This window comes from Staurois parvus, unplaced genomic scaffold, assembly GCF_062004578.1.
Source record: "Staurois parvus isolate SC_StPar_1 unplaced genomic scaffold, SC_StPar_1.0 ptg000052l, whole genome shotgun sequence".
In the NCBI taxonomy this organism is placed as follows: domain Eukaryota; kingdom Metazoa; phylum Chordata; class Amphibia; order Anura; family Ranidae; genus Staurois; species Staurois parvus.
The window spans coordinates 7600235-7627058 of record NW_028317848.1 but is presented as its reverse complement, the minus strand read 5'-3'; the positions used below and the strand labels follow the sequence as shown (position 1 = coordinate 7627058).

Here is a 26824-nt window from a genome sequence, read left to right as displayed (position 1 = left end):
TAGTAAAATTTTACGGGCAGACTTATGGACCTCCCTAGGGGTTTTTTTTTTCCTGCCATAACATTTCTACTAGTACATTTTGTATAAAGGTGTACATATTAGACCAAAAAGAGGCACAATGGAGGCTGCACAACAGGACAAGAGGGATTTGGTCTCAAAGACAGTCCCTCCAACTAGACAGTTGGGATCTATGTGTACATCCATATTTATGTTGCCACATTGTCATAGAGGATCTTCTGCTTCCACCTCTGTGATCTGCGTGCTTTTCCTCACTTTAGGCGTGTTATACTTATAGGGACCATTAATAGTTCTGGAGGGAGAGTCTGGGGTTGTTCAAAGTTGGCAATGAGAATCGTGTATTTTTTGATGGTCTGATAATAAATCTATGGGACAGATTTTGACTATATTTCATTTGAGATGACTAGAAGCCCAGTAATAAATGCTTCTAATCATCAGAAGTCACCACATCTGTGTTTAGTGGCAGTAGCCATGGCCAAGACTTTCACTTTTGATTTGATTATTGGCTTTTTGAGCAATCCAGTTATCAATTGCAATGTATAGGATGTTGCAAATAAGGCCGTTCCATTTGACTGGCTTTGACCGTTTAAAAACTAATGGCTCCTCTGTGTACATTGAATGCTGGTTCAGATTTAGGCATTGAGAGATCTCTTTAGAAAATGCTAGTTGCTTGCTTATGTCTTTAATACTTGGAGTCACAGAATGATGTTGTAATGAATGTTAGAATTCCCTTACTCTATGCTTGTTCAAGGTCAGGCACTCAAAGTATTGCATCCAAATCCTCAATGTAATAGCTAGGAAACTAATATTCTCCAAACTGAAGTCTGCAAAGACAACCTCCATACTTTCTCATGAGTCACTTTAAACTTGAATTGATGCAGTTGGATACATAAAATACCTGCAAATCCAGGTGTTCATCCATCTGTCATCCTTTCTAGGGTGTAACCCTAACCATTTTGCATGATTAGGGACCATTTCCTTGGAATAATCTAATTTGCTGATGACTGCATGGGTGAAGCCTTCTACTGCAGTGGCTTTCATTTCTTACTTGCAAGCTGGTTCCGAAACCAGAGATGTAAGTATTAGGGATATTCCTATGGTAAAATTGGACCCTTTTTTTCCCACACACACCAGGGGCGGACTGACCATTTGGAAACTCTGGCACTGCCTGAGGGCCCGGGGTCAGTAGGGGGCCCCATGAGATGCCCCTGGTACCTTTTTTTTTTTTTTTTTCATAGGCTTTTTTGTGTTTGGGCAAGGACACGGGCCCCATGATCCTCTATTGCCCGGGGGCCCCATGAGTTGTCAGTCCGCCCCTGACACACACACCACGCACGCACGCACACACACATTTTTAAACTGGTTGTAAACAGCAACTTGACTGGCCTCAGATACACCGCAATGAAACACATCCTCCTACATAAGTTGTACCTGTTTATCTGCAGTCTTCTCTTCTCTACAGCTGTTCAAAAATCTAGAATTTATAAAGCGGGTCGGAGGTTTCAGAAAACAGGAGCAGGGAGCTGAAATTGCACACTGCAGAGCTCGGTAAGGAGAGCTGATTGAAGGGAAGTAATACAACTCCCTTCGCACAGTACACAGGAACAGAGCTGAGGCTGTCAATCGGTTTAGGTTGCAGCTCCCTCCCCTGTCACCTTTTTTCTCTTTGTGTCAGGAAAGCTTGTTAGAAGCAACTCATGCAGATAACAAAGGAACACAGCAGCAGACAGAAATTAGACTTTGTGATCTTAACTATGGTAGAGACAGCAGAGAGAAATGACACTTAATGCTTTTGATAGACAACTACACACTATAAAGGCATGCTTTTTGATCATATTTCATGTCTGAGGTTTATAACCACTTTAAAGTAATTTTTTTGCATGTTTGGCTCACCCTCGGGTAGTTTTCTATAGGCTGGAGCAGTCTGCAGACTAACAAACTGAAGCAAGCAGACAAATGACATTAACTCTGGTTATGCACTGGTAGAATTTTTTGATTTTCTAATCATTAGTAGTGTGAAATCATTGTTTAATTTTTGACCAGTGATGAAAAATTTCAAAAGACTCGGAGAGAAGATTTGTTCTTGAACAAAATAATTAATAAGCCTCATGTACACATGAACTCACCTAGTCATTAAACTCTCCTGGCAGCAGAAAAACTTGTTTAGCGCATGGACGTCTATTCATTTGACTGGCCAGAGTAATTTCCATTGACATGAGTTGAGTTCAGGGGCTTTGGCTAGAAAACAACAAAAGCTTCTAAGCTCACGTTTAGGAGCAGCAGTGTACATGAGGCCTTAATGCCCGGTCACACTGGTGCGATTTGCAGATTGCATTCACTTCTAGTGAATGTCAGTGTCTTAACGTGCAATTTGCTGCAGTGGAATTTCTAAAGTAGTTCCTGCATTACTTTTTTCTGAAGTTTTTTGTTGCGATTTCACATAAATCGCACTGCAAACTGCAAGAAATTGTTGAAAATCTTCAAGTAGCAGTAACGTCTTCAGAAATCGCAACTGAAATCATGCTGAAATTACAATCGGATCGCGCAATTTTAAATCGTAGCGGTGTGACTGATGACATTCGTTCCAAAAAGAAAAGCAAACAAAACTTTCAAGTACTTTCGAATGACAACTCTTTGATAGAAAGGGTTGCAGACCCTTTCTATTACAGGTACAATTATGTAGGCAGCATACCTGCATTTCCTTAGTTTCAGAATTAAACTTACCTTTTTTACAAGGTTAAAAATGTCTTTTGACCATGCATCACTTCTCCCTGATGGTGGGGGCGGAGTTACAGGACGCTGCGCGGGCAGACCATGTGACTATACTCATTCGAAAGTTCAACCTGAGGCAAGATGCAGGTTATGCTTGAGCAGAGGGCCTGTTCAAGAGACAGGCTGTTATTGGGAGGGGATGTGTGCCAGAGACAGGCTGTGATTGGTTGGGGAGCATGGTGGCTTAACAAACTACCCAGTAAAGGCATGCTGTGTGTCTGCACAGTGTCTTGTACTTCTGTGTTACCTGGTCAGTTTTCTTCCTTTACCTGGTCATTCAGATTAGCTTATGTGCTTTGTGTGGTCAGTTTAGATCAGAGGTCTCCAAACTTTCTGAAAGGGTCAGTTTACTGTGCTTCAGACTTTAGGTGGGCTGGACTGTGCCAATGGGAGTAGACCACGCCTGTATTTTAGGCATTAGTGGGAGAAATAGTGTCAGAAGGAATAGTGCCCCCTCATTGGTGTAAGTAGGAGGAACAGTGCCCCCTTATTGGTGTCAGTGGGAGGAACAATACCTCAAGAGCCGGATAAAGGCAAGCAAAGGGCTGTGTCTAGTCCTCGGGCCGTAGTTTGGAGGCTGATTTAGATCAACAAAGAAAGGTGACTGGCAAGATCAACTAAGTACGTCACATAGAAACTATGGTTTATAAAGTGCACATACATGAGCACACACTTAGAAAAGATATTTAGGGTAACAAGCACTTTTAGGAATATTTGCCAGGGTAGAACAACTTTTATTCCATATGTACTGTATAGCTGTTATACTCCAGTTCTGTACACCCTGTGACATGGATGGGTAGGCTGTGGGGGCAGCAAAAAAATATGAGCTGAAAATGATTATGGTTCTCCTTTTCCATGTAACTTTCAGCATCCATGCAAATCACTGTTTAATGTGTTCCAGGTTCACACATCCTGGATGTGTCTGTTCTTTGTTTGTTTAGTGATCTTTCTGTTGAAGGCTTCAGGTGACTTCCTTTGAGAAAATGTGCTGAAGTCTTTATTCCAATTCTTGGCTGCTTGGATTTCATCTCCGAGCCAATTTAATTTTTATGTGGCTGTCTTTGCTTACCTGTCCATGTTTAAAAAATTGTTTTACTCCTTTTCTGGGTAATTTTTCAGTAGTAATTCAGATCTTCTGAATGTATTGATGTGATAGGATTGCAGTAAAATGTGATGGCAGTTTCAATCCTAGTTACTACATATTCATATGCATTTCTTGTTATATTCTTGCAAATCTATACATTTTTTGCATGTAAGCAATAGAAAATGTTTTCAATAAACAATTTAACGAAAAACAAACTGGACTTGTAGTACACTACAAAACATGGTAGTAGTAGTATTGAGTATCTCTTTAAATACACTTTTTTTTATATTTAACAACTCTGCTTCCATTCCGCAGTATACTGCACTACACTGGGGATGGATGGACGTTTATCTGCCGCTATCAGGAGGACCAGCAATGTTGTAAAAGTTTAGATATCCAGGTGATGGAACTGTATACAGTATTTAGTTCTACTATATTATATACCAGTTTAATCACCTTTATTGCCTGGGTAACTTTTTTTTTTTTTTTGCAACAAGCTGTCTCTGGCATGTTCCATGTTCATAAGTAATATAGGCAGCAACTGAGTACCGAACTATTTATTTTTCTTCCACACATTAGTTTTTTTTTTTTTTGGAGGGTTTTTTTTTGTTTTGTTTTTTTGTTATTTTTAATATAAGCGTTTTGTTCAGTCCTTGGTGCAAAATAAATCAAAAGTAATTAAAAAAAAAAAAAAAACTGGCATGCACATCTGTGTAAACTATAATTTGGTCAGAAGCATCTGTCCTTTTTCTTCGTAGAGCTGCTCATTTCACCTTGGCAAAGGGAATATCATTCTACAGAATAGATCAAATATCCACAAGCACCAGCTTTTGTATTTATCAGCTTATCCTCTTAATAGGATGGTTTGCGGCACTTGTGCAGAATTTGCAAATGTGTGTGTTTTTTTTTTTTTTTGTGGTTCCCGTGACTACAATATAATATATTTGGGTGTAACGCCGCTTTAACTTCTACCAAAGGCCTGCTGGGATATTTTAGTTTTAAAGGTTTACTTCAATCTTGCATCTGGAAAGTCTGTATGCTTGTTCTATGACTCTGCTGATAGTGAAGCCTGGATCAGAACAAGTGCCTTTTTTTTTTTTTTTTTTTTTTTTTTTTTTTTTTTTTTAAAAAAAGCTCTTAAAAAAAAAAAATGGTCTTTTAGGTTTTTAATTTTGACTCCACTGAGAAGCTTTTCATCCCTACTGTGCCCATGACCAGTACAGACAATGAGGACTTTGGCTATACAAGACAGATCTAAAAATCGGGCAGCAATTAGAAGTCTTTCACCACACTAAAAGAAAAAAAAATACACTTTTTGGCTAACATTGAACTACAAATGATGTTTTTTTTTTTTATAGATTTTTTTTTTTTTATTCAAAAGATTTTGCAAAATGCAATAATACAAACATCAAATGTAAAAAAAAATGGATGCACCCTCAGATGTGATCAGGGGTCTGTTCAAAACAAATCCTATTGTATGTATCATGACCAACTTTTCTAAAAGGCTGTACACTGTAAGATATGGTGACATTTTGTAGCTTCTGGCCGCTGGAGTTCTTGTCATGCAGAGCGGGTTAATTCTGAGACGCTTGGGTAGGGACAGGACAACAAGCAACATGACAGGTCCTATGTGTCAAGCCTGCTGAGCAAGTTTGGTCTGTTTTGGATGCCTTATGGCATGCTTAGTACAGTGTTCTTGGCTGTTCTACGTGAATCACTCCACCCATTTCACTGCCGCCTTTCCCTGAAGAGAAAATGTTGTTTAAGTATGTAACTGCTGTCTTGTGATCCACCCAGTTGATCTTTTTGAATCCTATATAGCATGAGAAAAATCATTTAATCTGATGTGCGGGAATTGTAGGGCATCGTGCAAAAGTGAGTGAATTCCCAATCTCACTTTTTCTTGTTGAATGTGTGACAGGTGATCAAAAGTATAACATCATTTGAGACATGTATTTGTCTACTGTTGGTTATGGCTTTCTCTTGCTGACAGTTGATTATCTGCTTCTGAAAATTTCAGACCTTATTTTTTTTTTTTTTTTTTTTTTTTTTAGTTGGCACACAAATTATGTTGTGTATTTTAATTTTAAAAAATATATATTTACAATTTTTTCTCATGCTCGCTAAATGAATCTCAGTGATTCATGCCAATCCCTATGTCTTTAAAATGACCAAAAACTGGAACAAGCATGCAGTCCAGTGAAGCATAAAGTGTCTATTTTGTATGCGTGTTCCAAATTGCAACTCCTTGGAACTGATTAAAGAGCATGTGCATCTGGTGGATAAGGTTGAGATATATTCATGTCAATCATACATGAGCAAGATCCATTTTCTTTTCTTTTCTTTTACAGCTTACTTCCAAGGCCAGATCTGGGGGGGGGGGGCTCTTTGCCCCACCTCCACCAGATTTCAGTTATACCCCCACTGATCCATTGGCCAGTTTGATGTAGACAGTTAATATAAGGAGACACTCTGATGGGAACAATCTATGTAAGGGGGGACTCTGATGGGGATAATATAGGGGGGTACTCTATTCAGGGGTGTATTTATCACAAGGCTTTTGCCTAGGGTGGCATTTTTCAGGAGGGCAGCAGCATTTTTCGTGGGGGCAGCACCACCCTCCAAAAGAAAGAATGGAAGAAGGGACACACGCAGCATGGGGACCAGGTGAGATCTGACAGAGGCTGAGGGCTGCCAGTGTATGGAGGGGCATTGGTAGTGAAAAGCTCTCTCAGGTGGGGGTGTTGTTGGTCAATGTCAGGCTCTCTTTGTGGGGAAGGGAGGTGTTGGTCAGTGTCAGGGTCTCTCTATGGGAGGGTGGGGGGCAATTTTTGTGTTGCCTAGGGCAGCACAAAACCTAAATACACCACTGACTGATCCTGATGTAAGGGGGGCACTCTGAGGATTCCTGCTGGTAAGGGGGAATTTGATAGGAACATCTAATGGGGCACAGGTTCTGTTTATTCACCCTAATCTAATGGCATCTTAATATATAATGGTGATTCCCTACTGTAGTGTCTACACCAACTATGTACAGAATGCCTCCAAGTTGCCATATTTCATTGCTTTTTGTTTTCTTTTTTTTTTTTTTTTTTTGTAATGGAAAATTACATCGGCTGCAGATGGCAAAGGAAAGGTGGTTCTTATAACCATAAATTACAGTATGGCTTTAGTAGCAATTGTGTATATACTGTGTTTTTTTTTATTTTTAAATTTTGCTATTTTTGTTTTTACAAAAGTTGGGTTATCCTAAGAATCTGAAAGTATACCGCAATTTATACTGTGTTTTTATAAAGTTATAACGGCCATTGGCTATTTCCGATTTTTCCTTTCTGAAGGCTTGGATAACAATTGCGTTTGACACACGACCAACTTTTGTCACTGGACATTGCATTCTGGCAACACCATGTCTGGACTGGCTAACCTGTCTGCTCTCAATCTTCTTCACTTCTCCCATTGTGAAAGGTGCCGCCACTGAATCATGGCATGTATCCAGGTTTGTAACTCTTGCTTTTTGTCAGCCAAGATTTCCATCACTCCTAGTCAAACTGCGTACTGCAGTAAAAATGACTTGTTTGTCTGCATCATTGCACAACAAATGTCCTGAAAACTTTGCCGATGTGTTTGATTTGTTCAGGTTGTAACAAGCTGGAGTCACAGCAATAAAGGGAAGGGCTGGGTCCTCCGTGCATGCTAATCACTTCTTCTGAGAACATGTGTGGGTTGAACATAATCTGTAGAATTTATCTCTCGCTGGTTCTCACTCCAGTCTCTTATTCGGGGTTTTCTATTATGGGATTGGAACCCAACAAAGCTGTTTGTAAAGACCAATGAGTCTCATTAACCGTATTTTTAGTTTGATTCTGAATGATAGTTGCATGCATTATAACTGACCATTGAGGTATGCTTTACTAGGATATGACTCCCCCTTACTACCATTGTATATACTGGTCTGTCTGGGGTGTGAATAGAGTCCCCCCCCTGTAATGGGCACCAGCAGTGGAAAACGGACATATGAGTGGCCTGTATTATGCTTTCTCTCTTCTGTATTTGCATTAACCCATCTAACATTATATGAAACTAGTGCCAAATGCGGTATACTGTGCCTTGAAAAAGTATTCATGCTCCTTGAAATTTTCCACATTTTTGTCATGTTACAACCAAAAATGTTAATGTATTTTTATTGGGATTTTATGTGATAGACCAACACAGAGGCACATAATTGTGAAGTGGAAAGAAAATGATTAATGGTTTTCCATTTTTTTTTTTTTTTTTTTTTTTTGGTAACAGAACAATGTGAAAAATTTTGAGGGGTATGAATACTTTTCAAGGCACTGTCAGTGGTGTATTTAGGTTTTGTGTTGCCCTAGGCTACACAGAAATCGGATGCCCCCCCTCAGGCGTAGAGAGCCTGACACTGACCAATGCCAACCCCCCCCACCTGACAGTGACCAACACCCCTGCCCCATACCAACCCCCACCCGAGAGAGCCTTCCACTAACACCCCACAGCTCCACAGCTTTGGACATCCCTGGGAATGACAGGCTCTGCATACACTATCAAAGAGCCCCTCTCGGATCCCACCTAGTCCCTCTGCTGCATATGTCCCTTCTTCTGGGGGACAGTGCTGCCCCCCTAAAAAAAAAAAAAAAAAAAAAAAAAAAAAAAGCCACCCAAGGCAAATACACTACTGGGCACTGTATGTATACATGTTTAGTACCTGCAACAAGTGTCGATTTAGGAAGGTCAACAGATGCATGCTTATCTGGAACCATATCCAGAGATGGAGGAAGGCCTTGTAAGATTTGGATTTTGCGCCATGGACAATTAACACACAAATCTTGGAAGTTGAAGTTAGCCATAAAGCTGCTTGGCAGAAATGATCAAAAATGGCTTGACTTAACTTATCCACTAAATATGTGGGTGTAAAAATAGCAATTTATTGCAGGATTTTCACAGGTCAATGTTTTCACAAAACATACTATTCAATACATGTAAGCAATATTCTTGAATATGAAAGAATAATCATTAATTGGTTGAAATTAAATGTCGACTTGCAATCGGTGTCTGTCTATGGCAATCTTAATTTTAGTACAAACAATGCTGACGCAGTTGTACAAAAATCTGAGTGTTGAGGGTATAAATGGGATGAATCACAAGATGAATACTCATCTTCATGGGGCCTAGTGATTGACAGATAATCTTTGGCTTCTACTAAAGTAATATGAATGATGGCCAATAGCAGGGAGATTGCTGACCGTTTGAGTAATGGACCAGTTTTGTTGGTTGCTCTGATGCAAGTTTGACTGCATTCTAAGATTGTGTCGGAAGAATAAGAGACCAGGGTAAAAGGGGGAGAAAAAGTATCTGAGAAACTGCCACTACAAGTTCAAAATGGCTGATGTAATCGGATGGTAGGGATTTGAAGCTTTTTAAAGCTGCCTGCAGTTCTAAACAATTTTGTCCACAGTACAGCTTTTCTGATGATCGATCAGGGAATTGGCATATGTGTTCACATTCCATCTCCATAGACTGCTATGCATGTGGTATACAGAGTAGGCGCATCATTGTCAATGGTAATGGAAATGCTTTTAAGTCACCTACAATATGTCATCTCAAGTTCTAAATGGAATTAATCAAACTTTACTGGCTGACAGTTATCATAGGAATGATTGGCCAGAAATGTCCATGGTACCCAGATTTTGATGACCCATCTTCCATCTGTGGTTACCTTGACAAGTGCTTCGGATCTCTATGGGTTTTGTCTCCGCTACATGTTTAAGTCTTAAACCTTTGGTATAGTGTTCCTTAACCAAAATTTGCAGACTTAGGACTGGAAAAACTGAATACACAGATGTCCCATGGAGCTTCAGAGGTGTCTACTATGGCAGATATAATTGTGACATTAATTTCAAAGCCATACAGTAAGTAAAAATCTATATCACTTTTGTGCATTCTTTAATGCAATTCAATGCAACCTTGTTTCTGATCATTAAACGGAAAAGGTAAAGGGGTCATGGCTATTACTAGTGCAACAAATTGTATGACTGTATTGCCATATAGTTGCCAGAGTTAATTTTGTACTGAATTTTGTTTGATTATAATTAATGCAGTTTATCTTTTATGTTTTAGCATGATTCAATTTATTGAATTAATTGTACTTAAGCTAGATGGCAAAGGGTGTGTTCCACCAAAGTACCACACCTTTTCACAGGAAATACCTGCTGTGCAAATTGCTCTTACAAATTATTAAATTGTCAGCTATGATCTTAGCAGGGGGCAGATAAATGGATAACCAATAAAACAAAAGTCCAGAAAGGAGTTGTATGGAGTTTATGGACATGCAGGTATTTAGGATGATATGGCACAGATGGGATTAATGGTGTTGGAAGTTTAAATTCTGCTAAATTATTTGTAATGTTGATGATTGTAAAGTACAATGACTGGAATGAAATGGCTGAACAAAATTGTGTATAAATCGTAATATTGTAAAATTCTCTAGAATAAACAGCTGGAATCTGCTTTCTTTTCCAACAAACATTCAATTTGTTGCACTAGTCCTTCCAGATAACAATGAATCTCAAAGATGTATTTTAAAGTGAACCTGTGCCTAAATGATGCACAGTGAAGTATTTGTATTCTTAACAAGCAGTAAAAGCAGCACTTTAAACAAGCCCTCATTCACATTTGTAACTACAGTATAAGCATTGCAGAGACCTCTTCAAGTTCACAACTCAGGCACAAAGTGTTATCGCTTTTCCTACCCCTTTATACTGCTGCAGAATCCTGGAAGCCTGCTAGCCCCCCAATGTAAACCGAAGCCGTTTAAGCTGTAAGGGTCCTTACACAGGTGGTCTGGTCAGATTTACCGGTCAGTGTTTCAGGAGATCTGAATAGCTCAATTTTAGTCTTTAACCACTTTCCTGCTACAGGGCGGCAGGTTTTTGTGTAGGGGGCGCACAGCCTCGACTGTCAATCACCAGGTCCCGGCTGGTGATTCCCCGGCGATCACCAAGCATCATGGATGTAAACAATACAGATAGCTTCCCTGTCAGCTCCTGCACACTGCTTTGGCACACTGCTTTGTATGGCTCTGGACAGCAGAGTCATGCAAAACAGCATGCTTACACAGCACACAGTTAACCCTTTGATAGACCCAGATGTTAACCCCTTCTTGCCCAATGTCATTAGTAGTGTCAGTCCTTTTTATTTGTACTGATCACTGTATTGGTGACAGTCAGTCTCCCCACCTCTTTGGGTGAAGTGTTGCATGAGCGTGCAATTGTCAGTTAAAGTAACGCTGCGCTGCGTCACAAAAAATGGCCTGGTCAGGAAGGGGGGTAAATCCTCTGGAGGGCAAGTGGTTAAGCAGGGGAATGTAAATGGATGTGCTTCTGTTTTACATCCATTTTTTTCTGAGCACACATAGATCTAGATGAGAAAAAAAAAAATTAGTTTTATAGTTTTACAAACAAAAACATATAGATTTGTAGGTAGATGGATGTAAACGGGCACGGTCATTTATGTCCACCTTCCAATAGACCTACCACTGGTCCACTAAGCTCCATGGGGAAAAAACTGAACAGACATGTAAAGTGACACAAGTTCCATACAGTTGAGTGTTTTAAGGGGAATTTGTTCACGGGATCCCTGCTGCTCGTGTGAAAGGTCCTAAGAAACAGACTGAAACTGATCTTGAGTCTGTCATCTTTGAGCTCACAGTATAAGCAGCTAGAAAGGTTAGTTTTTACAGCTTAAGCATATGTAACTTTAAGCGTGCATATTAAGTTTTAGCATTATTGGAACTGTTTTCCAAAAGAACATATTTGTTTTTGGTCTTAAACCTATTTTGTAAACCATTGATGTCTGTTTTTGTCCTTTTTTTTTTTTTTTTTTTTTTAGGTTACAAGTTTTCAGATCCAGAAAGAGTAAACTACAAATTTGAGTCTGGCACTTGGTGAGTCTATTATGCTCCTGACATTGCTTCCAAATATGTTACAATATTTTCTATGTTTGAATATTAGGCATTGCAACTTGTTAATGTCCTTTTTGGATTCAAAACATTTAGGGACTATAGAGCTCTATATTGTAGGAGCATATATTCTAGAGCCCAGGAGTCCAGAGGGCCAAAAAAGAGACTACCTTTTATTCACCATTTTGAGGGCTTCCGTGACTTAACTTTTTCAGTACATTGTCTGCTGTTGGAACACCTAATAGATGTGTCAAGTAATTGTTCCATTATTGGCGGAGTTTTATAGGCAGCTCCACTTTTTGTAAATTGGAATATGACGTGTTCAAGATTTGTTAATTGTTAAGAGAATACAAAGGCTATCATTCCTGGTTTCCCCATCTGAAAATGGTGGTTGTCTGACTCTGGAGACTTTTTATATTTTGAGGCATATACCTGGAACGAGCATTTAGATCTGGAGTTCTGAGTTTAATACAATTTTCTAATCTGATCACTTCAGGTCAGTGACTCCAAAATTATTGAAGCCATGGACAGTCAAGTAACTAGTATTTTAAGAGGTTGTTAGCTATTCCCTCCTCCATATTCTCTTAGCACAAGTTCCTTGAAGTATCTGCCTAGAATATAGATTCCCAAAATGATCATTGGTTTTAAAGGCCAACTTCAGTCAAAGCTTTTTTGTATAGTATAGGAAAGAACTAGAACCTCCCTCCAACTTTTTTTTTTTTTCTTCTTTTTTTACTATAAAATTGTACAAATTCTTGGTGTGACCTCCCCCTTTACCTATTCCCCTTTTACTTGCCTGAGATCAGCATAAGACCTGGTTAAAGAGCTGTGGCCTACACCAGGTAGTGTTCCAGTCCATATGATGATTGGCATACCACAGCTCTTTCCCTCCAAGCACTGAGGGACAAGTAGTCAACCAACGGTTGCAGGTAGACTTTTTTTTTTTTTTTTAAATTAGGCCTGTGGAGAAAAGGTGTGCATGCACCATGTGACATCTGATTGAGAGCAAACACATGGGGACTGGGTTTAGGCTTAACCGGGCATTATCCTTTATTTTTTCATTGGAACAATGCTGAGTTAATGATTTTGCAAAGTAGAAATTCTTTGTGGTCTGAGGATATCCACAGAACAATGTCTGATTGGTGAAGTGTAAGGACTGGTTTGATTCTCCTTAGCCCTCCTTTTGTATGGCTCCTATTTCAGCTGTTCAACCCATGAATAAAGGAAGAAAAATCAGTTTATTTCCCCTATCCCCACTGACCGCTTGGATGGAAGAATTTTGATTGTGGAATCTCCAGGTGGCTGCTGATGCTAAAAAAAAAAAAAAAAAGTCACTGCATTTAACTATCCACCAAACTCCAATGTAATGTAAATGTAAGAGTGTCTGCAGTTGTCTAAAGATTGTTATGCAATGCCTAGGTTGACTCGGCCAGCCTTCTATCTACAGACAACAGGCAACATGTGAACATTGCTTGCTGGCTACTTAAAAAAAAAAGAAAAAAAACCCTACAAAAACTTAGTGGTTCATCAGTGCCTATTTCAAAACTTATTTGTGATTGCTGTGTTTCACAATATCCAATGCAAATTTCAATTAACTTTGATTCTATAGCAGCAAACTGGAGACAATCGATGATAACACCATTATTCGAGCCCGAGGTCTGCCGTGGCAGTCATCTGATCAAGATATTGCACGATTCTTCAAGGGGTTAAATATAGCAAAGTGAGTACATCACCCTCCTAAGCAATCCTCTCCGCTTACATTATATCCTCACTTCTGGCTTCTTTAATCAGTTATTTTGTTTTTTCTGTTTTTCCCAGTTGGGAAATTGCCATATCTTAGGGGGTGATTGTATACACCCTGCGGTATCTCAGGTAAGATTGGTACAGGGGTCAGAGCAGGGTTATGGTTGTTTGGTTGAACAAGACCCCGTATTGTGGCAGTGTGTGTTGTTTCCCCATGAGCTGGGTTGCTGTATCAAGAACATTTTCAATTCTGTCACTTTTCCCTTCTGGCGTAAATTTTCTTTTGGATTTCACGGTAGTCTGAACTACCATGATTTTATCTCTGCATGTCAAAAGCTTCATGGTTGCAGTGAACATGTTTTTTTTGCTGTTGGGATGTCTTTCTTTTGATGACAGTGGGATAAGGTTGTCTTCAAATTAAACTGGATATTGCACATTCTTTATAACTCTCAAAGAGGTCCATGCCTCTAGGTTTTGCACTGCTTTGGTTGGGTAAGGGTATAACTCAATGTTGGGCCTCCTGTGAAAAGTGGACCTCGATGGTCAGAATGGTCTTAACAAAATTGTTTTCTTTGCCCATAGCAACCATAAATCACTTCTTTTCTTTCTGCATCATAAGAGGATCTGCTTTCTGTCACATTTTAAATACCAAGACCTAGTCTAATCTTGGAAGCTCTTGTTGCCCGTTGCAAACAGATTATCTTCTTTTAAGAAAATTTACTGGAGAAATGGTGGTTGGCATGAAAATGGTTGCAGCAGAAAGGAATACTTTTTGTAGAAAACTCTTCATATAAGGGTCATCCTTCTTAAGGAAAGTATTCTTGTTCTCTCTAGCAAACCAGTCAACTGCCAGCTATCCTTTATCATGTGAATTTTAGAAAAGGTCAAACAGGCTTACTCAAATTTTAGAAAAGGTCAGAAACAGGCTTACTCAATAAAGAAGTGCAAATGGTAACAGTTATCAGAAGAGTAAGAACCAATCAGAAATTAGTTAATATAACTACAGTTAGCTGCACATTCATTATTCCTTGCACACCTTATTGAATAGACCAGACATTTGCTGGTATGGGTGCAAAAATATTTTATTTTGAATGCTTTTCATACGTGAGGCTCAAAACCTTTTTTTTTTTCTGGCAGTTGTGACACTAAGGGTGGTCAAGCAGGGACCAATGCATCACAATAACAAAACAATCTGTAGCCTGTTACAATTACTCTATCATAAAAAACTACCAATAAAATGGAAACTAGCACTTCTGTACTTTGGAATTGTCGGTTCTATTAAGATTGCTCACATATTAGGAAATATTTGCACACTTTTTTTTATTAGGGAAGGTAGTCAACCTTTCGCTAGACATGAACTGCATTGTACCTACATCTAGATGTGTAGTAATATGCCTTTCCTATGGCCACATATTTTTGGTAGCACAGTTCCATACATTTTCATCATGAATAAGTGTAAAGTTCATATATACATTTTTTTTATTTTTTTTATTTTTTTCTGCTCCTTTATGGATGCATGTTTAAACCGTGCTAAAACACATGACGCAAAGAGCAAAGCATTTTCCACTGAAATCCTGACATTTTACATCCCTAAACCCCTTTGCCTAGATTCAGGCCTTACTGTACCATCAGCTGCAGGAGAGCCACAGGTTTCCTAACATTGATGTTTCTTTCTCATCCATTGAGGGACACAAGAATTCAGAAACTTCCAGGTTATATCATTACCTATAGGGGGATTGGACACTGTCAAACAAATTGTGTGTCCTAAGTGGATGGATGCCTTTCTACTTTGCAGAGAAGTGTTTTTTTTTTTTTTTTGGGCAATTTTTTTTTTTTCTTTGAGTCCTGCTACATCGATGCTGACCTGGTCTCCAAATGCAGAGTTATCCGGATTGAATTTTCTTCAGCCTGACTTTGGTGTGCTGTACCTGGACTAGATGTGCGTAGCTAGTCTGGAATGCGACCTTTAGGAACTGGGCTCTTTTGTAGTGCTTTCCAGAATTGTTTTTGTTCAGCGCTCTGTAGGTCTAGAACCATGGCACAGCCCCCAAGTGTGACCTTGTCTCTGAAGGCTCATTTTGTGAGTAGGCTAAGCACCGAGAGCTATCGCATTACCAGGGCCGCTGGAAGCACCTTAAAACCTACGCATGGCTGTTGAACCATAGGTTTTGAAGGACAGATTCATCTCCTAATTGGTGATCCTATGATGCTAAAAGCTAGAAAGGCTACTTCCCAAAAGGTTTAGAACTGTACGCAGGAGGCGTACTTTACGTGGTGTGAGAAAAGTAACTTGCATCCCTAATAGTTCTGTGTGGGAATCCTGGCCTTTTTGCCAACAGGCTTGGATCTGGTTTTTGCCCCTAGCCCCATCAAGGGTCAGATCTCAATTATTGTGCTTTGTTCAGCGACTGCTGGCTTCCCATTCTTAAGACGACTTTTTTTTTTTTTTTTTTTTTTTCTTTTCTTCATTGAGTGCACTGATATAGTTTCATCTGTGCACTCCTCTGTGGGATATGATTTTTGTTCTCTCGATGCTCCAGGAACCAACCCAACAGTTTCAGAATTCCTGTGTAACTCAATGGACTCCAAAAAAAAAATTCCACAGAAGTACAAAAATCTTTATTTCTGACTGCTTTCTGTATGTTATGTGTAGGGGTGGAGCTGCCCTTTGTCTTAATGCACAAGGGAGGCGGAATGGAGAGGCTTTAGTCAGATTTGTGAGTGAAGAACACAGAGATCTGGCTCTCCAGAGACACAAGCATCACATGGGGAACAGATACATTGAGGTATGTTCTGCTGCATTTTGACGCATGGCTGTTTACTGCTTTTGGAAAATAGAATAACACGTGACACCATTGTTTTCCCTCTTCTAGGTGTATAAAGCCACAGGAGAAGACTTTCTAAAAATAGCTGGAGGTAATTGTTACAAGATGATATAAACTGTGCCACTTAATTAGCTTCAATGTACCTTGCATGTAAAGCACTGGTGGGACTGGGCTATTCTTAGGAGTGTGTTCACGTCAATACAATTTGGTTCTGGAAACTGGGCTGTAATGCCAGTTATCTCCTGCCAATTGCCTTGTATAAAAGACCAACTGACTATTGCAAAGGAGTCCGCAATGGTTTTACTACAACCATGTTTTGCCTGAATCTACAATGCAATAACTTTTTATGTAAAGACCAGCTGTGCAATAACTTTTTGGTAACCTTTATATTATACCTATTTTTTAAAATCGAGCAAAAAAGATGCGTTCTTTAAATAAATTGTTACATACTTGAAACGGATATCGTACTAATAGATTAGATCCATGTGGATGAGTGATCCCTACCTTACCAGGAAACCGGTGAAATACAGAGGCTGCCTTTGCTAAGCTACTCTAGAGAAAAAGCTAGTTGCTTGGCTGATGGCTACAGTAATTCTTGTAATCTGTCTTGCACTTTATTTCTGACTGCTATTTAACTTTTTTTGTGGTATGCTTAGTCAGTGGCTCAAAGTATTGGAGTAACTGAGCATGACAGCCAGGCAATTGACAAAAGTCCATATTGGCAGCCTCCACCACAGTATTATTTTATTTAAGGTTAACCATACATTTTAAAATTCAACTGTAATACCCCCTTAGATCAGCCAGCAACTGTGTAGCAGGAGGACCTGCTTAATTAGGTATCCGTTGAATGGATTGGATTTTTTTCATAGGCCTTCTCATTGGTAGATAAACCAAAGCATTTAAAGCTGAAATACCATTATGAGGGTCCTGAATGGAATATATTCCCCCCCCCCCCCCCCCATTTATAGCGGAACTAACACAAATGTTTAAATATATTCATCAATATCCACAGCAGATGTATCCATTTACACTTAACTATATATGTCAATTGGGATGCGCATAGCCTGAGCAGAACTGCAGGAGAGAGAAGCGGCTCCATTCACTACTACAGGCTGCCTGCAGAATACTACAGATACAAACTACAGTGGTGACTGGTTTTTCATACAGGAAATTCCAGCTCCGACTATAGGAGTTATTTAAAGTGGTTCTAAAGACAGACGTATTCTATGCATTAAGGTAAAAAAACTCTGCATGTAGCTCTCCCCTCCCCCCAAATAATTACCTGGATCTCGATCCAGTGATGTGCATGACAGCAGAGGCTCTCTCCCTCCTCACTTGTTCAGTGATAGCAGGGGTAGTCCATTGGGCCCTTACTGCTGTCAGCCAGTGAAGTGGGAGCCATGGGTGGGCCTAGCCATTCTCAACACTAGTTTTCCATAGCAAGCGTTTTACTATGGAATGGGTAAATATAACATGTTTGTAAAGTGCTGGGTTACTGCAAAAATTTTGCAAAAAGATTCTGAAAGTAAGAATGGACAATATTTGTTAGAATTTTCCTCCTTGGTCAGTGTCTGAGCCAGCACCTAAATGTTGGCCCTAACCCTCTAGATGGTCATTGTCTATATAGCTTGTATATGGAGTTGGTCTGTTACATTAAATATAGAAGAGTTCAGCCATAACTTTCAGCTAGTAGTTTCATTCTCTTCACATCTCATAGGTACGTCTAATGAAGTAGCTCAGTTTTTGTCCAAGGAGAACCAAGTAATTGTACGCATGCGGGGTCTGCCTTTTACTGCCACTGCTGAAGAAGTGCTAACGTTCTTTGGTCAGCACTGCCCTGTGACTGGAGGCAAGGAAGGAATATTGTTTGTTACCTACCCTGACGGCCGGCCGACAGGAGACGCTTTTGTGCTGTTCGCCTGTGAGGAATACGCACAGAACGCACTGAAGAAGCACAAGGACTTGCTAGGCAAGCGATACATTGAGCTGTTTAGGAGCACAGCAGCAGAGGTGCAGCAGGTATGTGCAGTTTTTTAACTTTTCCCCATAGCTACTGGCTTTTTTTTTTTTTGTTAAGCAATTTGTGGCCTAAGATAACAAAAAAAAGTCCATTTTAATTGCATTATTTTGTATAACACTGTTGCACTAAAGGTGATAGTGCAAATTAAACGAAGACAAATTATTGAATGATAGTGACCAAAAAATAAATGGTGTCCAAATAAATGCAAAGTCCAAAAGAAACCAGTCCTTTTTTTAAATGTGCTCAGTGCAATTTTTCATTATGCCACAAAATTGCTTCAATCGTGTCTACACCATGCAACCAACCGGGTCCCATGGACTGATTCATGCACTGACACCGCTATTAAGGTTTAATTGGGTGGAGTGTTGGCTTGTTAAGGGAGTGGTAGCTCTGTGTGGCTGGCAATCACTTGAGGATTCTATCTACCTGATGGATCCCAGGTCTAAATAGGTGGGACCTGTCCCTGAGACCTCGGTTAGGTTATTCCTCTGCGATATCGGGACATCCATAGTCTGGGGTATCTGGGACTTCTGTTTTAGATCATATTGGCTGTATTCGAGAGTTGGCTTTTATGGAGCGCCTGAGAGCACAATTGCTGCACATGGTATTCCTGTCATTGTCTCCATTTATAGCTAGTTCTCTATATTTGTCTCTGTCCGTCCGTCTTTGGGGGGGATGGTGGTAAGTGGCTAGGTTGGGAGGGTGTTTCGGGGGCCCAGCGTGGGCTCCAAATAATATTTTAGATGACGGCTATTGTGGTGTCCTTTTTCAGTTTTCTTTTTTCTTTTATACATGTTATTTTGGTGACACCCATCCACTTATATTGTGGACAGCACTGTCAGTAATTTATAATGTTGTGAGATTCCCTTAGACTGTGTGTGTGTATGTGTGTGTGTATGTGTGTGTGTGTGTGTGTGTATATATATATATATATATATATATATATATATATATATATATATATATATATATATATATATATATATATATATATATATATATATATATATATATATATATATATGTGTGTGTGTGTATATATAGAGATATAGATATGTGTGTGTGTGTGTGTGTATGTGTGTATATATATATATATATATATATATATATATATATATATATAAATAATTTAATTTTATTTTTTTGCTTACCTTCCACCAACACCCAGAGTGATATCAGGATGTAGGCTTACCAGATCCACATTGACCCCCTTGCTTAGAGTGGTCATAAAGCTCTTATTCAGTTTAAATGGCATTTTCAAAACCATGTCAAGTCTTCTAAAGAAGCTGCTCACGAAATGTAATTGACCGAATTGATGAATATAGTGTATATTTATTGATCTATAGGACACACACAACACCAGGACATGAATACAGGATCTGTTAACAGGTATCACAGGATCTCCTGCTTAATCATGCTAATTAAGTATGCTATTGTGTGAAATGCGTTAACAGGTCCTGTATTCATGTCCTGCTGTTTTGTGTATCCTATGGATCAATAAATATATGCTATATTCATCTATCCTCTGGTGTGCGACTGACCTTTTCTTCCTGTAGTCTGTTTTTCAATAGCAAAGTAGAGGGACTGGCAGCAACACCAGGGATTTCACACAAAAGAAGCCATACAAAGAGAACAGGATACATTTTAATACAAGTATATGGTACGGCAGGCACATATCAGGAATATGAAATGTTGGGGTAACATTCTTTAATGTACATTGCCTATGCATTAGAGCTCAGACAGAACCAATCTATGCATTGTGGTATGCTCAAAAATTGGTGCAGGTTCGATAAGGTTTGGTTTGTGGTTCAATGGACCACTTGGTCTTCTCCCTGCCATCATTTTTCTATTTTTATAAATAAGTTCAAAACTAATCTTAGAAGGGTAGTCGTTGCTTGGCAGAGGTAGGGAGTCAATCAACAGTTTTCACACAGGCTTGAGAAAAACATTGATGAATACGCAAACAAAAAAGTTAAAACAACTAAATCCCCCCCCAAAAAATAGAAATGTATACATAAAAAAAGTGGGCCAGACTCAATGGACCACTTGGTCTTTTTTCTGCTGTCACTTTCCTACATTTTTACATCTGTGTATTAGAAAGTCAGTGTGCTGCCTTATCATAACATCCAGACGTTCATGTGTTCTTGTGCACCACTATGGTTTGCAACCAGTCTTACTCGCAATAAAAATATCAGATGCTACACAGTTTGGCCCAGTGAATCAACTAACACTGCAGTCAGCTTGTATCTAAAATGAAAACAGACTGGTTAACTTTTTTTTTTGCCATATTTGGTGTAGATTTTCTTTTTAAAGCCTTACATTGTAATGCATAGTATTATGTCACCATTTTAACCAGACTTGACAGAAGCACCTAAGGAATAAAATAGTCTCTCCCCCACCTTCCATGTTGTTCGTGTAATTACTCTATTAATGTTTAACAATGTTGATGTAATGTGGTAATTTTTTTTTTCCCCTTACCTTCAACCATGTGAATTCCAACACTGTGTAAACACAACTAGCTGATGCGCTGTAGTTCTAAAACCTACTTGCTGTCTTAACCATCAATATTCTGTATAAAAGATAAATGAAGATTAAAAAAAAGGTATCTTGAGTGTGTAAATATTTTATACACATTCTTCTGGCTGTAGAAATGTGGCTATTTCTATGGTAAGCTATGTCTGTTCATTGCTCAACATACACTGATCCGTCATAACATTATGACCACCACCATAACCTATTGTAGCATGAATTCCAGTAGGCCTCTAAAAGTATGCTGTGGTATCTGGCACAGTCATCACCAGTAGATCCTTAAGTCCTGTAAGATTCGAGTTGGGACCTTCATTAATCAGATTTGCTTTTCCAGAACATCCCATACATGCACTATTGGATTGAAATCAGAATTTGGAGGTCAAATCAAAACCTCAACTCATTGTGTAACTCGAATAGTTTTTGAATGTATCAGACCAGGCCACCTTCTTCTGCTCTGGGGTCCAGTTCTGATGCTTGCATGCCCATTGTAGGCACTTTTGCCTGTGGACACTGCTCAGCATGGGCACCCTGACTGGTCTGTGGCTACACAGCCCCTTACACAACAAATTGTGATGCACTGTTTGTACACCTTTCTGTTGGATTGGACTACATAGGCCAATCTTTGCTCCCCACCTGCATCAGTGAGCTTTGGCCGCCCATGACACATTCGCCGGTTTTCCTTTTTGGCCCACTTTTGGTAGGTCCTGACCACTACAGACCAAGAAGAGCTGCAGTTTTGCATTTGCTCTGACCCAGTCTAGCCATTACAATTTGACACTTGCCAAAGTTATTCACATCCTTAACGCTTACGCCAATTATTTTCTGCTTTCAGCATATCAACTTCAGGGACATGTTCATTTGCTCCCTAATATATCGCACCCACATTTGGGTGCCATTGTCACAAGATAATCAATGTTATTTACTTTACATGTCAGTGGTCATAATGTTATGCATGATCGATGTATGTCCCAGTTTGGGAACACTGGCAAAGCGTGCATCCTAACTGTAGAAGATCAGAGTGTCTAGATTTCTTCAAATGTTAAAATGAAGCCTTTTTTTAAACTGTTAAAACATGTATGTATATTGTGTGTGATTTATTACATACACACAGGGCATTTTGTAAACTCTACTCGTACAATTTTCTTTTCAGGTGTTGAACAGATACTCTTCTACACCTCTTATCCCTCTTCCAACACCACCCATCATTCCAGTACTACCTCAGCCATTTATCCCTCAAATCAATGTCAGAGACTGTATACGGCTGAGAGGTCTTCCTTATGCTGCCACAATAGAGGATATCTTGGAGTTTTTGGGTGAATTTTCTGCTGACATCAGGACCCATGGAGTTCACATGGTGCTGAACCACCAGGTAAAGTTTACTGTTTGATATATGCTAATTTCCTTTTAATCTATAATACAGATGCCTTCATGCAATGTTTACCCAGCTTTACTCAATTGTGTGCTATTATTACAACCCTTGTGTCTGAGCACTATTGGAGTCCAGGCCGCACAGCTGATTTGGGTCGTGCTGCCACTAATCTGGTTTGTCTATGGTGGGCTGACAAGTGCTGCGGATGTTTGCACATAATGACACATCTGTACTTAATAGTTTGTAACTGCTCGGTTATGTAGTGACATGTGAACACCTCCACAACATCATTGATTTGTACTGACTGATGGCCATAGCTAATTGCACACACTGGTGCATTCCCACTGCTAAGAACAGCTGATTCTTGGTGGCATGCAGCCCAAATGAGAGGGGAAATAGGGGCAAAGGTTGGATCTTCAATAGGGACAGACACAGCAACAGGACCCTACAAGAACATTTCCCTCATCTTGTTCCAATTATGGATGTCTGTTTTTTGTTAGGGCTTTTTTTTCCATTAAGGAGATTATTTCCTTGCTTTGTTCACTGAGACAAAGATTCTAACTCTTCCTCAAAATGTCCAAAACATGAACAAATGTTTTGGATGGAGTTGCACTTTAAAGTCTCCATGGAGAAGTTGAAAACTTATGATATGAGAGATTCTGCTAGTTGAGGTTTGGGACAATAGTCATAAAGACATACTTTCTAAAATGTCAGATCAATATTATGCCAAAGACCTGTTCCTAAAGACAAAAAATGGCTAGACCATGCTTTTACTATCTCATGTCATAGGCTGTTCTAGAAAGAGGCATGCCTTGCTTCTTCAGTCAGCAGAGTTCAAAGGCATTTCTTTAAAGATGTATATACAAAAATCTGATGTTGCACTTTTAGTGGTGTCCCCTTACTTCAGCAAGTCGTGGCATCTGTCACCTTTTATAAAGGTGGTTCCAATTTGTAAAAAGAAATAATTACTACTTTCCTGACATAGGTAGCACTGCCTGTACTACATGGGGAACTGCAATAGTCCTCTGAGCTCTCAAGGTGGACAAGTGCTCCAAGGAAGAAATGGTGTGGTAGTGTCTGCCAAGTGGAATAACCATTATACCATGTGCCTTTTGGCTTCTAAATGACTTATGAGCTTTAAGAAATTTCCTTGTGATTGAGAAGTTGTATGTCTGTATTGAAGTTACCTTTGGGAAACGGGTTAACTGGGACAAATATAGAACTATAAGTTTACAAACTTTTTTTTGTAGTTGCTGTCATTTTTTTATGGTCTGTATATGGATGGTAGGCAGGAATGCTGCAGCTGAGACAAAGCTGGAAGGCTGCTTTGCCACCTTTCCCAGTCTCATCAGAGTACAATAAAACAATGTGGGGCTATTGTCTGGAGCTGTCAATATACATATCCCTGTGGCTCTAAGCACAGGCACACAGCCTCTACTGTACAACTAAAGCAGACAGATTAACTTATCCAAGGTCACAAAGAAAAAAAACTTGCACTGGGCAACTCCCATTTATTCAATGACAAGAACTTTAATCATTATTTTAACATCCTGCCATAGTTAACACTTTGGTTCATGTTACATAGTGGTCATGAGGAGAGGGGGTGGTGGGTGTGTGAGGAAAAGGACTGCCTTTTTAGCAGCTAAGGATTTACAGAAGTACAGCTGTGCATGGCAATTAAATTTCTTGTATTGCAAAAATATTTTTCTTGGTTAGAATAGTTAAGGGTGAAAACCGTGTCCCCTGCCTCAAAGGAGTGTCCTGCAAAGGGGATTTCCGCTCTTGGACAGTTGTCACCCGATAAGATGTTCCTTCTGGAAGATTTACCCTCCCCTCTTTTTCTGTTGAAAGATTGCAAATGTAGGTTTTCTATGCCTTTGTCACAAATAAAGATGGTTAATCTCCTCAATGTAAACCACTTTGATAGAAATAAAAATTGTCAGGGGTTTAAATGTTTCTCCACACCATCCATAAAAAGAAAAAAAAAAGTTTTGAGGATACACAATTCAAATCCATGAAAAGTTTTTCCTATTGGTCATTCAACTGTACCTTACTGGTTAAACCTGTTTGTGAACCATTCCTTTAAAAACCACATAAAAGCTCTTGTTGGTCCAAACCTCACCTTTTTTTCATAATACTCACCCCTATTAGATCAGATGAAGAGTAGCCCATCCCTAGAATTGGAGGCTTCTGACTGGTAGAATGCCAATAGCGGATACAGTTACTAAATCTTGGAAAGCATGTACTACATCGTTGGGCTTCAGATTATGTAATCGGGAAGAAAACTATCACATAATACCTTTCATGTGCTGAGGGATCTCTTGTAGTTTTCAGGCATGGTTGCTTTAAAAACAGCAGGGAGCCCAGGGCAATGTTACAATGCGTATGGAGAATCACGATGCTCGCTGTGCCCAACTGGGCAAATTTATTGGTTCATTGTTCAAAGGATATGTACGAATGTTCCACTAAACTGCTTTGTGATAGTGCTCATTAAAGCTAATATATCCGAAATCTGCTTCTAAAAGCAGAAAGCGCCTTCTAACTGCAGGAGGTGGTCTGATTCCCAGTTTCTGGAAAAATAGTTCCGGTTGGGAACCAGGGAACTACAGTGCTTAAACATAGTAAAAAGGCTAGACTAGTATTAGGACAGGTGGAAGTTACTGAACAAACATGGAAATGTCATTCTTTCATTAAAGAAAATAGCTTGATATGATATACAGTATATCCCAGGCAATTATTTTAGGAGGTAATCAGTAGCCATTTTTCAGTACAGGTACATTTTAAGAGAAATGGATCCTCTATTCAGCTGTCCACCTATGTACCAGGTGACAGGGATTGTAAGATTGTCTTGCTATTCCTGTATAAGCGTAGGACAAAGTTTAATTTAGTCTGATAAGTATGTATCTGAAAAGCTGGAGATTCCCTCCTTTTCCCATGTTGATCACAACCATTTCACCCAGACAGGAATTTTTGAGGAAATCCTTGCAGTAGGACCACAGACAATCAAAACCTGACAGAGGTTCTAGTTATTATTCAGTTGCCTGTATGTTTTGTTTACCTTCTATCTGTGTTTTCCCATTTTAAGCCAACTGAATGAGGTCTGTCAGTGTGTATACAATGCTCGTAAAATGCAACCATGCATCTAATGTTAACAAGCCCTTAAAGTATATTATAATTTTTTTTTTTTTTTGTGTTAGAAGTTCTCTCATGACTTCTGTTCTTAGCTGCATAGGAGGCTTACAGAGGTGGGATTGAGACAGCTGGAGGGGGTGTCACCAGGGAGGCAGAGAAACAACAGTACACTTATCTTCCCAATGCAGATCTGTGCAGGAGGTGTGTAAGCAGAAATCTCTTCTACTTGGTAGTACAGCCTCCTATATATGCCTATATGGTCAATGCATCAAACTGACCACAGTTAGATCGATGTGCTTACATGCCTAGTGTGGCCTGTTTGAGGAAGGACATCAGGGGACTGACAGGGTCACCATGTACTTCACACAAGGGAAGCAAGAAAAGAGGGTACTTTGTTTAATACATGTACATGGTAGCATAAACACATATCAGAAATATGAAATGTTGGGAGTAACAAACGTTAATAATGGATTACTAAGCCATCTAAAACTTTTACCTGCAGCTATTGACTTTTGTTTAGTCTGGAATCCTATTAACAGTTGTGTCCCCCCCCCCCCCCCCCCCCCCTAAGGGCCGACCATCGGGAGACTCCTTCATTCAGATGAAGTCGGCAGAGCGGGCGTTCCTGGCAGCACAGAAGTGTCACAAGAAGACCATGAAGGACAGATATGTGGAGGTGTTTCAATGTTCTGCAGAGGAGATGAACTTTGTCTTAATGGGGGGAACTTTAAATCGCAATGGCTTGTCCCCGCCGCCATGTAAGTTACCATGTAAGTGTGGGCTTGAGGGTCTTGCCGCTTCTCTGCGCTTTGAGCTGGTAGGTGTTGGAACTGCTTTCCTTCCTGTGGGTATTTTGGGTCATCATTGGCCGTTTATCGTGTTTTTACTTTGTGAACATAAAAATCAACGATTGCAATTCTCTGGTGGTGAATGAGATTTCGGGAGCGCCGATGGGATGTCTATGGTATGTCTATGCTGCCCGTTTAAAGGGGAACTAAAGCAAAAGTCAACAGAAATGCTATCCTTACCTGTGGAGATTGCATGCCAAGGTCATGGTTTTAACTTGGCACTGAAACACCTACTTGGTGTCTTACATAATGCCTGGAATGAGCTGATGCACAGTTGTTAACCCTGTTCACCTGTCAGCCATTGTAGCCACCATTTCATAGTGATGCTTATTTGCTTCCTTTAATCAGTTGCAATACTGGTGTGCAGTAAACCCTTGGAACCTCTAAACTCTCAGCAGATACATTTTTAGCTGTGGGTCATACTCTCTGCATGTTGTGTGTTCTTTTTTTTTTTTTTTTTTTTTTGTTTTTTTTTTTTGTTTTAAAGTAGATCTGTCATGTGAGAGTTGGAT

The 26824-nt window shown here is 39.6% G+C and overlaps 1 protein-coding gene across 5 annotated transcripts in view; it reads left to right on the top strand.

The window, feature by feature from the left end:
• Positions 1-26824, top strand: part of ESRP1 (epithelial splicing regulatory protein 1) — a 96951-nt gene that overhangs the window by 51787 nt on the left and 18340 nt on the right. The window contains exons 5-12 of one of the 5 annotated variants that reach the window (XM_089666803.1): positions 9700-9798; positions 11777-11831; positions 13459-13566; positions 16243-16375; positions 16463-16505; positions 18108-18433; positions 22114-22332; positions 26036-26234. In XM_089666803.1, coding sequence (XP_089522929.1) covers positions 9700-9798; positions 11777-11831; positions 13459-13566; positions 16243-16375; positions 16463-16505; positions 18108-18433; positions 22114-22332; positions 26036-26234 — 1182 coding nt within the window. Of the gene's footprint in view, positions 1-9699; positions 9799-11776; positions 11832-13455; positions 13567-16242; positions 16376-16462; positions 16506-18107; positions 18434-22113; positions 22333-26035; positions 26235-26824 lie in introns of all 5 variants that reach the window. The other 4 variants (XM_089666811.1, XM_089666795.1, XM_089666823.1 and 1 more) reach the window with 4 other exon arrangements.